Raw genomic sequence first — 15,302 nt, 5'->3', positions numbered from 1 at the left:
GAAACATTCACCAAGTCACTCTGCAACGCACGTGTTAAACCATGTCCTTTTGCCAGGTGAAATGCAACCGGATAGATAGATAGATAGATAAGCCATTCTCCAATCTCAGCTCAGCTCAGCCCTTGCCAACATGGCTTCCATCCCGATACGGTGGTCACCGCCGCTCACCGTCTTTTCTCCCCCGTGCCACGTGTCACTCCTTCCTTCTTTCAACCCGTTTGTAGTTCCACTGCGAAGAAGGACCACAACCTCGTTTTTGTCGAAGAAACCTCGTTCACGTCCAAGTGTTTCGGTAGTAGTGAAGTCACAGCTGAGTCAACCCATCATATCCCCTAATGACCACTGGGCAACTTGGTCAACTCTCTTCTCCATTGGTGCCTTTGGTCTCTGGTCAGTATTCATTCATCTCTCTCATCTATCTCACCACTTTATCATTTCCAACTTGGTAACTGTTTTGGATGCCCCTTTTGTTTGGTTCATCTGAAAACCACAGAAAGTTTATAAATTTCACCTTCTTTTTCTTCTTCTTCATGTTTCGGTTGTACTTGTAGTAAAAGCTTTACTTAGTTGTACATATGAACATGTTCCTCGTGAGAATCCTGAGTTCCAAATTTCTTGGAAGCTGGAAACTCAAGTAAGTAATGTAAGATTACATTCAGAATTTCAGATTTTGGGTTATAGGAGATTAGTACTTGAGTTAAGCAAAATGTGACTGTTAAGTATATGGAATTTCCTGTCATATATATTCTGAGTAACATAGACTATTCTATTAAGTATATATCAACATGTTTGTGTGGAATGCAAGGTCAGAGAAAACCAAGATTGGGAGCATGGTAAGTGCTGCTCTGGTGAGCACATTAGTTGGGCTTGCAGCAAGCAATTTAGGAATACTTCCATATGAAGCACCAGCATATTCTCTTGTCTTGGAGTTTCTCCTACCCTTAACCATTCCATTGCTATTGTTTAGAGCAAACTTGCATCAAGTGGTGCGTTCCACGGGGACGCTGCTCTTAGCTTTCTTACTTGGTTCAGGTGATACTGATACCAACTTTAATGCATTCCCTAAACATTTTTTCTTAGTTGATATTTGTAAAGTAATTTGATTTTTAATCATGTGGTGGATGGCAGTGGCTACAATTGTTGGTACTCTAGTGGCGTTTCTAATAGTGCCTATGCGATCCCTCGGCTCTGATAACTGGAAAATAGCTGCTGCTCTCATGGGTAGTTATATTGGTGGATGTAAGTGCTCAAACAATTTGCCTCTGAATTTAAATGCATGGATGTAGATTAAAATTTCAATATGTTGAAGTTTTTGTGATAGGATATCCTTTAAACATTAGCATTCTACTAACCAGCCTTAACTAGTGAACTTATTTTGAATGTGAACATTCATTTTAACAGTTATAAAAGCATGATAACTGAATGAATTTCCTTTGTCCTGTTTTCTTGTTGATTACTGTAGCTGTTAATTATGTTGCCATTTCAGAGGCGCTTGGCATGTCCGCGTCGGTTCTAGCTGCAGGAGTGGCCGCGGATAATGTTATATGCGCTTTATATTTCTTGGTATTGTTTGCATTGGCTTCTAAAATTCCTCCTGAGGCTGCAGCTCCAACAACCACAGGTACAAATCCTAAAACAGTATCCTAACATAAGAGCAAGAATTTGGATATCAAAGTCACATTCTCAAATGAGAACTGTTAGATTGATTTTGGTGAGTAATCTTGGCAGATAATGCAACTGATTTGGAATCGGATTATCAGGGCAACATCCCTGTGTTGCAGAGCTCTACAGCTCTTGCTACATCTTTTGTAATATGTAAAGTTGCTGCATACCTAACAAAATTATCTGGAATTCAAGGAGGAACGCTCCCGGCAGCCACGGCTATCATAGTCATTTTAGCCACTCTTCTCCCTAAGCAGATTGGTTCCCTTGGACCTGCCGGTCACACTCTTGCACTGGTCTTGATGCAGGTAACAAGAACAAAGTCTTAAATTTTGCCAATTTAAGTTAAGACACTAGTAGTTTGCATAAAGTAGGCCACATAATATCAGTTCATAAAAATTTAAGAGAATTGATGTGGAATGGAGATTGGGAAGGATAAGAAAAAAGGGTAAATTACTCTGACCTTCCTTGATGTTTCTGAAATTTGTCAAATTCACATTGATCTTCTCCTCTTTTACAAATTTCAGGAGAGTTAGGTGTAGTGCCACCTAAATTATAAGGGGAGGACAATGTCATATTTTACCAAAAAACCATGTTTTTTTTTTTGGTGACTACCAAAAAACCATGTTACATACATAAAAAAAACAGATACCAAATTAGTCACCTAAATAAAATACATATTAAAATACAACTTTTAGTGTCACAATAATATTCTTCCTTATATATATTGGAATCTACCTACCTCTTGGTATTTTTTCGTCACATCATATCACATATTTTTAACACTTTACAAGTAAAATAATCATATTAGGTATACATTAAAATTAACTACTAAAATTAATTATTAAGATAAAATACATATTAGAAAATAAAATACACATTAAAAATAAATTAATTATATACTAATAACTAATTTTGATGATTGATTTGTGTGTAAATAACATTTTTGCAAGTAAAAATATATAAACACAAAACTACTATTATAACCACTTATTAATCAATTAAAAAAACCTAAACAACATTGTTCCGAAAAACTGAATAACAAGAGTAACTACATCAGAGAAGAGTGGCAATGAAAAATCTAGAGATGTTGATTGGGATAACACCAAACAGGACGACAGAAAAACTTGACATCCCGTAATATTCTTCGGAAACTTCTATCCTTCAAGTCGAAGATGCCAGTGTCACATGTGGAAGCAAAGTCTTGTGATTTCAGATCTATTAAGTTATCCGTGTAGTAAATTTGATTTCCTTTGCCTAGAAAATTGGCAGGTAACATCTGAACACTGGAATTGAATCCGATCAAGACTACGTAATTCCCTAAACTATGTAATCTTGACCATGTTTTGGAACCTTTTCTGAGTTCATAGATGTCAAATTTCTTGGTCTCCAATTCCTTCTCTATGCCCCTCAACCGAGCAAAAAGTCTTACCAACATCAATATGTTTCCATTGGCACATCCAACCAGATACTTCAACACAGAAGTGGATGCGGTAAACCCAATTGGAGGTGGGGCATGGATTCCTCCCACAACAGTCCCAGATTCTGTGTTTGCATCAAATTCGTATATCTGGCCACCATAGTTTACAGCATATATCTTCTCCTTAAAAAATATGACATCTTCGAAATTTGTGTTTCTTGTGAAGCCAGACCATGACCATCTCTTATTGTTAGGTTTGTAAAAGGCTAATCTTCTGCAATGTCCATATATAGCCACCGCCATAAAATCTTTGTTATCATTGTTAGGAGGTGAATTTATGACAACCTTCCAAACTTGGATCTTGTGCATATAATCGCGCTCTAGGTTAGAGATTTTGTCAAAAAAATCCCAAAAAGTATATTCATCATCTCCAGGATTATACTCGATTATATTGGGAAAAGTTGACAGTGGAGGAAGATCGAAATGCATCTTTGTAAATGGATTTAACATTTGCATCATACCTTCGGATATTGTTAGGGTGATCAACCATCCATAACAGGAACCACGAATGAGGATGTCCAGCATCTGCATACCTGGCAGCATGGCATGGTAGACTCCCTTCTCTTCAAGAACCTTAGTCTCAAGTGTATCTTCATCGGCAACAGGTAAATGCATCAGACTGTAGATCTCCTCCTCCTCTTCATCAAAACTAGTCTTGAAAGTTTCTTCAGGTAACAGCAACCACGGAATTTCGTTGCTTCCGAGTTTGAGGTTCCATTCCTTGCAAACCAGTCGAAGTGGGATGTGGTCGTCGTAGGAATGGAGCCGCTTTGTAATTTCCTTCAACGTATCTGGATGGATGTCTAGCCATCGATCAGTCTCACGCATGTTTCAGATTTATGTCAAGGTACAGGTTCGCTATTTAATCTCAAATCTCAGAAGCGACGAACAAAAAGCCTGTGCAATGCGCGCATGCAGAATCCACAAATTCAGGGAACAACCAACAGTGTAGAAAACAATTTAAATCATCAACTTTTTGAATCGAAAAGAACAAAATTTTCTTCTTAAAAAAAGCTATACAATCTATAATAACAGTAACATCCAATCTATAATTGCATCCAATTCAGCATTATTAAACACAAATCAAATGAAAAAAAAAAAAAAAACCCAATTATTTCTTCCCTCCATTATAGGGTTTGAAAAAAAAGAAACAGATACATATTCAAACGCGCTAAAAACAGGGACAGGGGACTCACGGTGGGAGGGTGGCGCCGCAGCGGCGGGTAGCGCGGCAAGGAGGAAGGTCGGCGATGACGGTGGGCACGGACGTCGCTCAGAACGCGCGTGGAGGCCCCGGCAAAGACGACGCCTGGAATTGGGTGGAGGCGGCGGGTTGGTCAACTCGGCGGCAGCGACGTTGAACGGAGCTCGCGAATGGCAGCGGAAGACTCGGCACTGGTGGCCGTTCCACGTTGGCGGTGACTTCACCGGCGGATGACGGCGGCGCAGCAGGGATGGCGAGTGAGGGAAGAAGAGGAAGGATTGTGCAGTGAATTTTTGAATTTTTACCGAGTGTGAAAAGGTAACTAGTGGGTGAGTTTTTGGGGTGTTTTTTAAATTGTTTGGGCTTTTTGTTACGGAGCCCATCTGAATTTTTGAATGTTTGGGCTTTTTTGGGCTTTTACGTATTAGTACGATTTACCGAAAAAAAAAATATATTAGTACGAATATCTTGTAGATTCTAGATAGAACTGGATTATGGGCATCATTGGTGCACTTAAAAAAAAATCTTTTTAATTTTTTTAAAAAGTAAGAAAAATTTAATAATAGAAATTTCAACTGAAAATATTTTTAAATATCAATTAAATACAATAATATGTTATTTATTTATTATGTTAAAATATTTTTTTCAATGTCTATAAAAAAATGAGAATTATAATTTTTTTAAAAAAAAATTGCAAAAATACTAAAATTAGAAAACAAATATTTTTTACTGAAAAAAAGTTTGTAATATGTAAAGTTGCTGCATACGTAATAAAATTATCTGGTCTTGAAGCAGGTAACAAGAACAAAGTCTTAAATTTTGCCAATTTAAGTTAAGACACTAGTAGTTGCCTAAAGTAGGCCACATAATTATCAGTTCATAAAAATTTAAGAGAATTGATGTGGAATGGAGATTCAGAAAAAGGGTAAATTACTCTGATCTTTCTTGAGATTAAATGATATTACATAAGATGTTTCTGAATTTGTCATATTGACATTGATCTTCTCCTTTAGTCCTCTTTTACAAATTTTAAGGGAGTAAGCTGTAGTGTCACCAGAATTATAAGCGAGGACAATGTCATATTTTACAAAACAACTATATTACGTGCATTAAAAAAAAAACAGACACCAAATCAGCCATTTGTATAAAATACATGTTAAAATACAAATTTTAGTGTCACATTTTACAATTTGGAAAATGTGACATGAGGTGTGATTTGCCAGGTATTTTTCGCGGTGGTGGGAGCGAGTGGAAGTATATGGAATGTGATAAAGACTGCTCCAAGCATCTTCTTGTTTGCATTAGTTCAAGTTAGTATCCATCTTCTTGTGGTTCTAGGATTGGGGAAACTGTTTAAGTTGGATCTGAAACTGTTGTTGTTAGCATCAAATGCCAACATTGGAGGACCTACAACAGCCTGTGGCATGGCCAAGGCAAAACGCTGGGAATCTTTGGTGGTTCCTGGAATTCTTGCAGGCATTTTTGGAGTCGCAATCGCAACATTCCTTGGTATTGCTTTTGGTGTCATGGTTCTCAAACACTTGTAGAGATTACCAATTTCTAAGATTCAAATATCATCATCAAATTTCAAGTTAGGATGCTTAAACCAGTTTCAAAGTTCCACTTGACATAGTGTTATGCTTCATCTACTATTAGATTACACTTTTATAGTGTCATTGAAGTTTGCAAATTATAGCTTAAATTAAGCCAAGTGAGAAGAATAGTTAGTTAAATTTTATAAATATGAATTGGTCAAGGCTGAAACATAAAATTTTATGGCTATTTTAGGTTATCATGTGATTGTTAATTAATATACTTAATTTTGACTATTCATTTGTATCTAAGTTAATTACTAAGATTTGCTCCTCTCCCACATGCATGTTACATCAATTTTTTTTCTTTTTCCTTTTTTTTTTTACTTGACCTACCCAAAGGTTTAAGATACAAGATATGCTGAAACACAAACTTACTAAATATGTTTATGAATATATTTTAATATGAAACACCATAAATTAAACCAACGATCAAACTACAAAAGGTTAAAACATGCTATAAACTTTGATTCCATTTTTTTTTTGGGAAAAAAATGTATTTGCCCCATGATGTGAACGAAGACTTTGTTTTCCTAAGAGACAACTTTGTAAATGTTTGAAAATGCTTCCACTATAATAGATCATAATAAACAACATTCGGATTCAGACTTTGAAAGAAGAATATTAAAAATTCAAGTAAATATCTCTTAAGTATTTAATTATCATAAGTGATTCAATATACATATGTCTAGCTTCTAGAATGTAGGTGATGATATATTTTTTTATAAATAATAAATGTAATTAAACATAGTTTTTTTTTTTTTGGTTTCTTACGGTAACTTTAGGTTAAGAATTAATCTGTTACTAATCAGAGTTCCATTTAAAAATTTGTAACATGCACAAAATGGCAATCAAACACCTGACATTTGTTTAAAATTTGGTTATGTAACTAACCATAGTTTAATATCATAAAATCCTCTCAAATCCTATGTATTAGGTTATCATTTTCTTTTTTCAAAATAAAGTAAAGACATATGCGCGTCTGAATGAGTTCAAGTATTGGAAACTTTATGTTGATTAAAGAAGTTGAAAGGTGAATTGAATGAGATGAGAGTTTATGTTTCTCAAAAGGTTTGACTTTAGTTCATTACTAATTCAAGCACCCTTTCCCGTGACAAATGTAGAATTCTTATCCACCTTTTGGGTGACATGTTGGTGATTATCATTTCATTTCATTTCATCAAATCCAACATTCTCTATTCACCATTGGTGCTCCTCTTTTTCTTTTCTTTTCTTTTCTTTTCTTCTTAGCTTCTCCTATTATGTATCCCTACCTTTAGTAGTTAGGACTATATCCTCATTTCAATTAATTTGAGATTACCTTAATCAAATTACATCTTACTCAACAATCACCATCTTAATGATCCTTTTTTATGTACTAAAACATATAAATTTCCTTTTTTTTCCCTCCATATTATATTGTTATGAAATCATTTATTTTAAAAATTTAAACTAATGAAACTATATATATTTAAATTTTGTTAGTAATGTCATAATGTAACTCAGGGCTGTAGCCACTAGCCACTCCTTTGCCTTTCTTTCTTACATGATATTTGTTTACCTTTCTAATTATAGGTTATTCACCTTCAGTTGTTTTATTTATTTATTTATTTATTTATTTATTTATTTATTTATTTATTTATTTATTATTATTATTATTATTAATAATTTAATTTTGATACACTGTCAGTATAAAATAATTTTACACGTGCATCTAATTACATAACGCCACATTAGTAAAAATAATAACATTTCACATCGACCAAAATGTTAATCTAAAAGAACGGATGTGATTACACGAAGGTGTAACACTATGCATCAAAAGTAAATTCTATTATTATTGTTGTTATTTTATACATAATAATATTCTTCCTTATATATATTGGAATCTACCTCTTGGTATTTTTGCCTACATCTATTTTTAAGAAATTGTCTATATATAGTTTTTGCATTGTTGTAAAAACTGAGCTTTCAAACACTTTATTATTACAACTATGATAATCTCAATAATTGTCTAATTAAGATTTATTAATTATGTTAAGTTCTTAACATTATTGTACTAATTTGCTAGCTCCTGTTCCACTAACTTAACCATTATTAGCCTGTCTTCTTAGTTTCACAAATGACATATTTCCAATTTTTTGGATATTTTGGATGTTAGTATATTGCTATATTAATTATAATACCGTTCCACTGATTAGTATACTAATTAACTCAATAGCCCATGGAAGAAGAAAGATGATATTCCTGGGTTTTCTTTTTCTTTAATTTTTTTTCCTTTTTTAATGAATTGATGATATTCCTGTATCAAACAATGTATGATGGTTCTTTTAAATAAAAAGGTTGGGCCCATATGAAGTAGAAATATGTTTTAAAATTGTAATAAAGTTTATACTACAGAATTCAGACCCACATTAAATAATTTAATATTGAAAATGCTTTATAAAGATGCATCCAATCAGAAAAAATTGAGAACCCATGCGTTTTTTTTTTTTTTTAGTTTCAGTGAAAGGCTTTTAAATTTATTTTAAGATATAAGTTTTCCACTTGGGTGTGTCATCTTTATCTTTATACAGTAATCATTACATAATAGGTAGAATCTTTCACCAAAAAGGAAAAAAAAAATCTCTATATAAAATTTTACTTGTATCAAATAAATAATCTGTAGAAAAATTATAGATAAACAATAAATTGTAGCAAATGCAGTGCAAAGATAAAAACGTCAAATAATTGTTTCTCACTGCATGATGAGCTTTTATGATGCAAACTCATCTTAGCATAAGATAAATTAAAATGGACTCCAAATTTTATATAATAAAAAAATAAAACAACTAGTATTATTATTATATATAGTAACATGTTGTGATTAATTAAAAATGGTGTAGGTTGTTATTTTCTATGTGCCCATCGTTCATATTATTTTTTGGTACATCCATAATAAAAGGGGGGACCATCGTCCTTTTCAAGGATTAAAAAAATTAAAAAAAAAAAAAAAAACGTTACATGATGTTGTGGTTTATTTCTCTTAGAAGGGTGCCAAAAAGTCATTTATTAGCAAATTTAAAAGAAATAAATCGGGCATTAATCATGCATTGAAAATTTGTAATAAGAAACCATAGCATTGGAAACTCTCTTATGATTGCTAATAATCCAAGTTTAAAGCAACAAATTTTAGCGTTGCAATAATAAATGGTATATCAAGTTATCAACTAACATAACATGTGCTCGTGGCACTCTCTATCTATTACAGCGTATTAAGTTCCTTTCTTATCTTTCTTTCTTTCTTGCGGTTCCTTTGTTCTTTGGCTTTCATTTTTTTTTATACACATTTCCCTATTCAATAACCAATTATATTTATACGATTCTCGCATTATTTAACATAATTGTCCATTATTCGTATAGTAATTTTGTGAATGTTAGGTGATGAGAGGAAAAAATTTAGCACAATCTAAATTCAGAGGCTAATTCTTTTTAATATGGGGTTGACATCTGAGTTATGCTGAGTTATGGAGTATTGGGGAGATATACACAGTTGTGGCAGCGTTCAATATTTTTGTTTTAGTGGGAAGAAATCGTACCGTACGATTTCATTGCAGAGAGAAAGGGGCACAAATTGGACCCAAGATTTTTGAAATCGGACCCAGAATTTTCATTGCAGAATTTCATTGATACTGAAATTGGACCCAAGATTTTCTGCCAATACACAAATCAGACCCAGGGTTTTCAGTACCTCCAATAGGACGGTCTGATTTCTCTTGAACAGCCATTATACGCCAATGAATCACCATACACCCCCATAGTCCATATATACACCATTCCTTTCATCATATTAAAAATAAAAATAAAAAATTCAAATTCAGAGAGATTATTTATATACAAATAGTTACTATAAGAAACTAACAAGTCTTACGCTATTCATAAAAATATATTTTATCTATACAATTTTTTTTCCTCACAGAATTTTATAACTCTACTCAAATATTAATTCGTCATAGATTAAAATTTTATTTAAGAGCTTACTATTTAACAATTCAAACCATGAGCACTAGTTTTATATATAATAATGCAGGAATAAAACCTAAGATAGGATGGCCTTTTTTCATTCCAATCCCGTTACATTATTAACAGTATTTCTGTCAATTTCTGCCAACTCTTATTTATAATTATGTTTAATGGAATTGTCTTTGTAGATATGTCTAATAAAAATATTTTCTTATGGTTGTGTTTAATAGAAGTATCTTTATAAATATATTTTCTGAATGTATCTCTTTATATACGTGTTTAAAATATAATAATTAATTATTGTTGACAATAAATTGACAGATAATATGTTGGTACCATATATTTTTTCTTTTCATTATTTTGTTTCTTTTTCTTTTTCATGTGAATAATTAAGAGCGTTTCTTGTACTAGCCAAAAGGGGAACAATTGGTCAAATGGTTTCGGTACAATTAACCAATGAACAAAATTCACAGGCTAAAGCTGACTTGTAAATTGTAATCTATCTTTTTTTTTTTTATTAATCATTCTTGGTTTTTCGTAACAAGCATATACATAGAGCCATAGAAACATTGGTACAACGTTGAAACACAGGCTTTAATATTTGGTACAATGAGTTCTCTTATGGGGAATTCAATTTCCCCCCATAATATTTCCTTTCTAGGAGAAATATTAGTTTCTCTTATGGAAACGAGAAAGTGCATAAAAAGAGCAATATGGCCACTGAAAATAACTCACAAACTATACAAAAAGATTACGTGCAGATATCAATCAATGTCATTATTTCTACAACACAACACAAGAAAACAAATTCCGAATTAGAAATCAAACACAAACAGCCCTCAAAACGCATCGTTTTAGGTTGTGGAGCCCTCATAACGCATCCAAGTAAGTCAGCTACCAAACAGCAACCAACTCCTCTTTCACACACCCAAGTGATGATATAATAAAATAAAATAAAAATAATAAAAAGAAAACTATCAACTGGAATACATTAACGAATCATAAATGCAACTTCGCAACATAAATTTTCTCGGAATCCAAACACTACTTTATTTGTTTCTTATGTCTGGTGGGTACCAAAGTTAAAGGATTGAGCCAACCATTTTCAATTTTTTTTTTATGTCTTCATAACAATAATAATACAAAATAACTAACATATATTTATAATTTTCCAAATCTATTCTATTTGCCTTTCCATTATCTCTAGATAACGTTAAGATATATAGTAACAATGTGAGAGAGAGAGATATATATATTTATAATATTCAGAAGAAAATAAAGAGAAAAAAATATAATAATAAGAGAGAGAAGGAAGTTAGAGCCAAGCAGAAGCGACGGTGAGAGTTTTCCCCATCCATCCAAAGCAAATCCCACCGTTCTCTTCTTTAACGGTGAGTCCCGAGTTGACTCGGGTGTTACAATTGTTGCTCTGGGCGAGTCGTGACTTGATCGACTCGGCCACGTTCTGACTCAGTGGCTTGGACTTGAACCCCGCCATTCCCATGCGTGCCCGCCATTTTCCGAAAACTTCGTAACGCTCCACGCGGTCTCTGCCTTCACACGCCAACGAGTTGCAAACCCTTCGACTCAGTCCTTCCTCCACCTTGACTCGCTCGGAGTTACCATTGTTGTCCTTGCCGAGTGAGGACTCAACTGAGTCGAAGAGCGCGCCGTAATACGAACACGAATCGGCCACGCGCGCCAGAAACGGCGCCGTGTTCGCGTTTATTTCCTGTTCGATGATTGTAACCACGCGCGGCGAGAGTGACTTCACGCGCCTCAAGAGCTCGTCGCGTGGATTCTCCGTGGACACGCTCTCGTCCGGGATTCGGTTCAATTTGAAAGCGAAGTTCACAGCTAGAAACTCATCCGCGTCGCATCCAAGCGACTCGCGGGTCAACTCGGAGAATCGCTGAGTGACCTGAACGATTTTGAACTCGAATCCGATCCTAAACCTCTCTGCCTGTCTTGCTAGCATTTCGCCCACAGATTTTAATCTCTCTTCTTGGCCGCCGGTGTCCGCCACCGCCACGATCCTTACCATGGCCGGCGGGGTTCTTCCACGCGCGGAGAGCGCGAGTAGAAGGCTCACGTACTGTTTCCCGTGGCCTATATCGAAATCAACCACGCAGAACCTCTTCAGCTCCGTTTTGTTCTCAAATGCAGCTTCGAGGATTGCGAAGTTGGCTGCCATGAACCCTACCATGAAACAGAGCGAGTTTTCAAACATCAACTGAGTCGACTCGGCGTGTTCGTTGCTGAACAACTCGGCCACGGGAGGAGGATTCTCCAGCGGGTTTACCCTCGATTTGAGCGCCGAAACCATGCAATCCATCAACCTTTGATCCGAATTTCCATTCGGGTTGGAAACTTGACTCAACCTGGCCAGGATCTCAGTGGCAGAATCTTGTTTACCTTCGGCTATGGCAGATGCGGCCTCCATTAGCGTCTGCTTCCAGCACCCTATGGCAGGGGAAGCCACGGAGGAAGAAGACGAAGTTGAAGACGTTGTTGAGGATGTAGGGGACGAAGAAGCTGGTTTGGGTGTGGACCCGTTTCCCATGAGATTCTGAATGGTCTCTGACCACGCGCTAGTTGTGATCACAGAAGCCGCATCGGCTTCAGCTTCTTCTTCTTCGTCTTCTAGAAGCTGCTTCTCCAATTCCAGAAGCCTGTGGTCCATCGTATTAATCTTGTTGTCCGGTTCGGCCGGGAGCGGGAGCTGGACCCGGTTGGAAACGGAACCACTCAAATTGGAGCATCGGTAGGGGAAATGATTATTGGAGTTGGGAGGAGGCAAGGGGAGGCTGTTGGAGTGAATGGGGTTAGGGCGAAGCTGGTTGAAGAGAGGCATGCCAAAACGCTGCGTTTGGAAGGCATGATGAGTTGAGGAAGGGATTTGCAATTCAGGGATTGAGAAGTCTATGGGCGATAAAGGGGACAAAGGGGAACCTGTGTGAAACGACGCCGTCCTTGGCTTAACGGAGCGGAGTAGGAGGTTAGAGAGGACATGGTTGTTATTGCTGTTGTGGTTGTGGTTGTTAAGGAGGTGGTTATGTTGTTGTTGGGTTTGAAATTCGGCGAGGGTGCGTTTACCGATGAGGGTTGTTGGTGGTGGTTGTGTTGTTGGTGTTTGGTGGCGAGGCGTGATCTGTGAGGAAGGATCTAGAAACAGTGCGGGCAGCTGCTGTTGGGTTCGGTACAGGGGGTGGGAAGGGTGGAGGTGCCGGTGGTTGTTGGCTGCCACGGCGGAGGCGCTGGGGTTCGTGTTCATGGTGCTGGATCGGACTGCTCCGGTGAAGAAATCTGATGCCCCACCGCCGGTGAAGCCCGGCGATGACATTGTTTTGTGTGTATTTGCTGCGAAGAAAATAAGGAAAAAACAAGACAGTTAGGAAAAGGTGGTGGTGTTTTTGGAGAAGAGCATGAGACACAACGAGAGAGAAAGAGAGAGATTGAAGCAAAGTGAAGAGAGAGAAAGAGAATAAAAGTGAGAGAGAGGATGCTGTGTTGTATTGTGGAGTTTCTTATGAGGTTGAAATGATTCTAGTGGATATAACGGAGAAGTGAAGGGTTTTATTTTAAACTTTTCTTTTTCTTCCCTCTCCTAACTTGTTATTTTTTTTTTATTTCTTCAATAATATATACTAGACAACGAATTAATTACTAATTTTAGTTATTTTATTAGAATCATATTATGGTCTCAAAACAATAGAATTTTTTTTTTTTAAATCACGCTATTATTCTAATTTGTTGGTATCGATCTTATGTAAATTTAAATTATTTGAAGGCCAAATATAGTTTTTAACTAATGAGTATGTTTCGATGATAAATTTGATATCAAATATTTAAGTTCAATCTTGAATGTGTCAATACCAAATTTATTATTCTCATAAATATATTATGGCAAATCAAATTCTTATTTTTGGAAAATGATGTAGTCAAATTTATTAAAAATGTTATTTACATATTAAAATCAGTTATTATATATTTATATATAAATATAATTTATAAATAAATATATATAATTTAATTTATTTATAATATAAATTTTATATTTTTACAAAAATACATATATCAATAAATATGATATTTATTTTTTATTTAAAAAATCCAAACAAAATTATTAATATTATCTCATTTTCATAAATAAATAAGTATTGACATGGAAAAGAATATTATAATTTTGATCATACGATATTAAAATTTATAGTATTTATCTATTTTTATCTCTAAAAATTTCAGACCAAATATTTTAGTTCTCAATTAAAATTAAGAGTAAATTATGTTTTTAATAGAATGCAGAAACAGAAAGCAGAAGCAATGAAACAACAATTAAAAGAAAAACACCAACAACAACAATAGATAATGAAATTAGAACAACAATAAAAGCAAAACCAAAAATAGAAGTAGAAGCAAAAACAGAAATGGTGAGGAGCATCAACAACCAAGCGAGAAGGAGGAGCAGAAACGGCGAGCAGCGCGCGAGTGGCAGCGGCGCTGAACGCGGTCTCCCTCTCTCTCTTCTCCCTTTCTCCTCTCTTGCTCTTTGTTTCCCCTTCCTATCTCTTTCTTCTCCCTTGTCTTCTGTCTCCCCCTCTTCATCCGTGTGTGTGTGGCGGTTTCTCCTTCCGTTCTCTCCATCACAGGCGGTGGCGCGGCGGCGCTACCTTTCTTTTCCCCTTCTTTCCTCTCCCCCCCTCCCAAATTCTTTTTTTCTCCCTCGTCGCTCCCTTTTCTTTTTTTTTAAGTTAGGGTTAATTTGTTAAAAATGACGATTTTAAAATAAACTGAAACTTTTTAAACTATTTTGTAGCAAAAAAAAAAAAACTAGAGACGAAAGAAATTTTCGATCTCTACGTTAAAGACCAAAATCGTACTTAACTTTTTTGAAAACTACTTTATGTGATAATAAATATTTTGAAAAACCAAATTAACTATAATTTATTCAAAATTAATTTGTATTTTTTATACGTGTGACACTTAACATAATAACATCTCACGTGATAACTTAACGTGACACATAAAATAATCTCGTTAAGAGTTAATGAAATAAAATAGATAAAAATTAATATAATTTACAGAATTAAATATTAAAAACTAACGAGCTAATTTATTTTAATTAAAAACTAAAATATTTGGTCTAAAATTTATTCGAAACTAAAATAGATAAATGCTCTAAAACTTAAAAATTGAAAACAAACGATTAAATTGTGGTGATTGAAAGGAGGAAAATATCTAAAAGAAATAGGAGGGGTTAGGGAGGAATAAAATAAAAGTGCGGAATGTTTTGGCATCAGAGTTTGTAAGCATTGAGATCAGGGCCGTTGGTAGGAATAAGATTCGAGATATGAAGGGGAGA

The 15,302-nt window shown here is 35.0% G+C and overlaps 3 protein-coding genes across 4 annotated transcripts; 1 reads left to right on the top strand and 2 right to left on the bottom strand.

Annotated features, from left to right (window-relative positions):
• LOC107644873 (uncharacterized) lies at positions 1–6,219 on the top strand. 2 transcript variants are annotated; one of them, XM_016348820.3, is made up of 6 exons: positions 1–390; positions 806–1,032; positions 1,129–1,239; positions 1,463–1,621; positions 1,729–1,970; positions 5,570–6,219. In XM_016348820.3, the coding sequence occupies exons 1-6, from the start codon at positions 131–133 to the stop codon at positions 5,891–5,893; spliced, it is 1,323 nt and encodes a 440-aa protein (XP_016204306.1). In that variant the 5' UTR covers positions 1–130; the 3' UTR covers positions 5,894–6,219. The 2 variants fall into 2 exon arrangements, with proteins under 2 accessions (XP_016204306.1, XP_016204307.1); XM_016348821.3 differs by having other exon boundaries at positions 196–390; positions 811–1,032.
• On the bottom strand, positions 2,680–3,970 carry LOC148566401 (putative F-box protein At2g33200). Its single transcript, XM_088486085.1, has one exon. It carries the CDS (start codon positions 3,968–3,970, stop codon positions 2,744–2,746), a length of 1,227 nt encoding a protein of 408 aa, XP_088342211.1. The 3' UTR covers positions 2,680–2,743.
• Positions 6,220–11,030: 4,811 nt separating the features above from the next.
• Positions 11,031–13,494, bottom strand: SCL8 (SCARECROW-like 8). The gene has a single exon (XM_016348819.3). The coding sequence runs from the start codon at positions 13,281–13,283 to the stop codon at positions 11,256–11,258; it is 2,028 nt and encodes a 675-aa protein (XP_016204305.1). The 5' UTR covers positions 13,284–13,494; the 3' UTR covers positions 11,031–11,255.
• Positions 13,495–15,302: the final 1,808 nt, after the last annotated feature.

Source organism: Arachis ipaensis, chromosome B5 (assembly GCF_059453495.1).
Source record: "Arachis ipaensis isolate K30076 ecotype BB chromosome B5, ASM5945349v1, whole genome shotgun sequence".
NCBI classification, from domain to species: Eukaryota; Viridiplantae; Streptophyta; class Magnoliopsida; order Fabales; family Fabaceae; genus Arachis; species Arachis ipaensis.
This window is presented reverse-complemented; position numbering and strand designations above follow the sequence as displayed.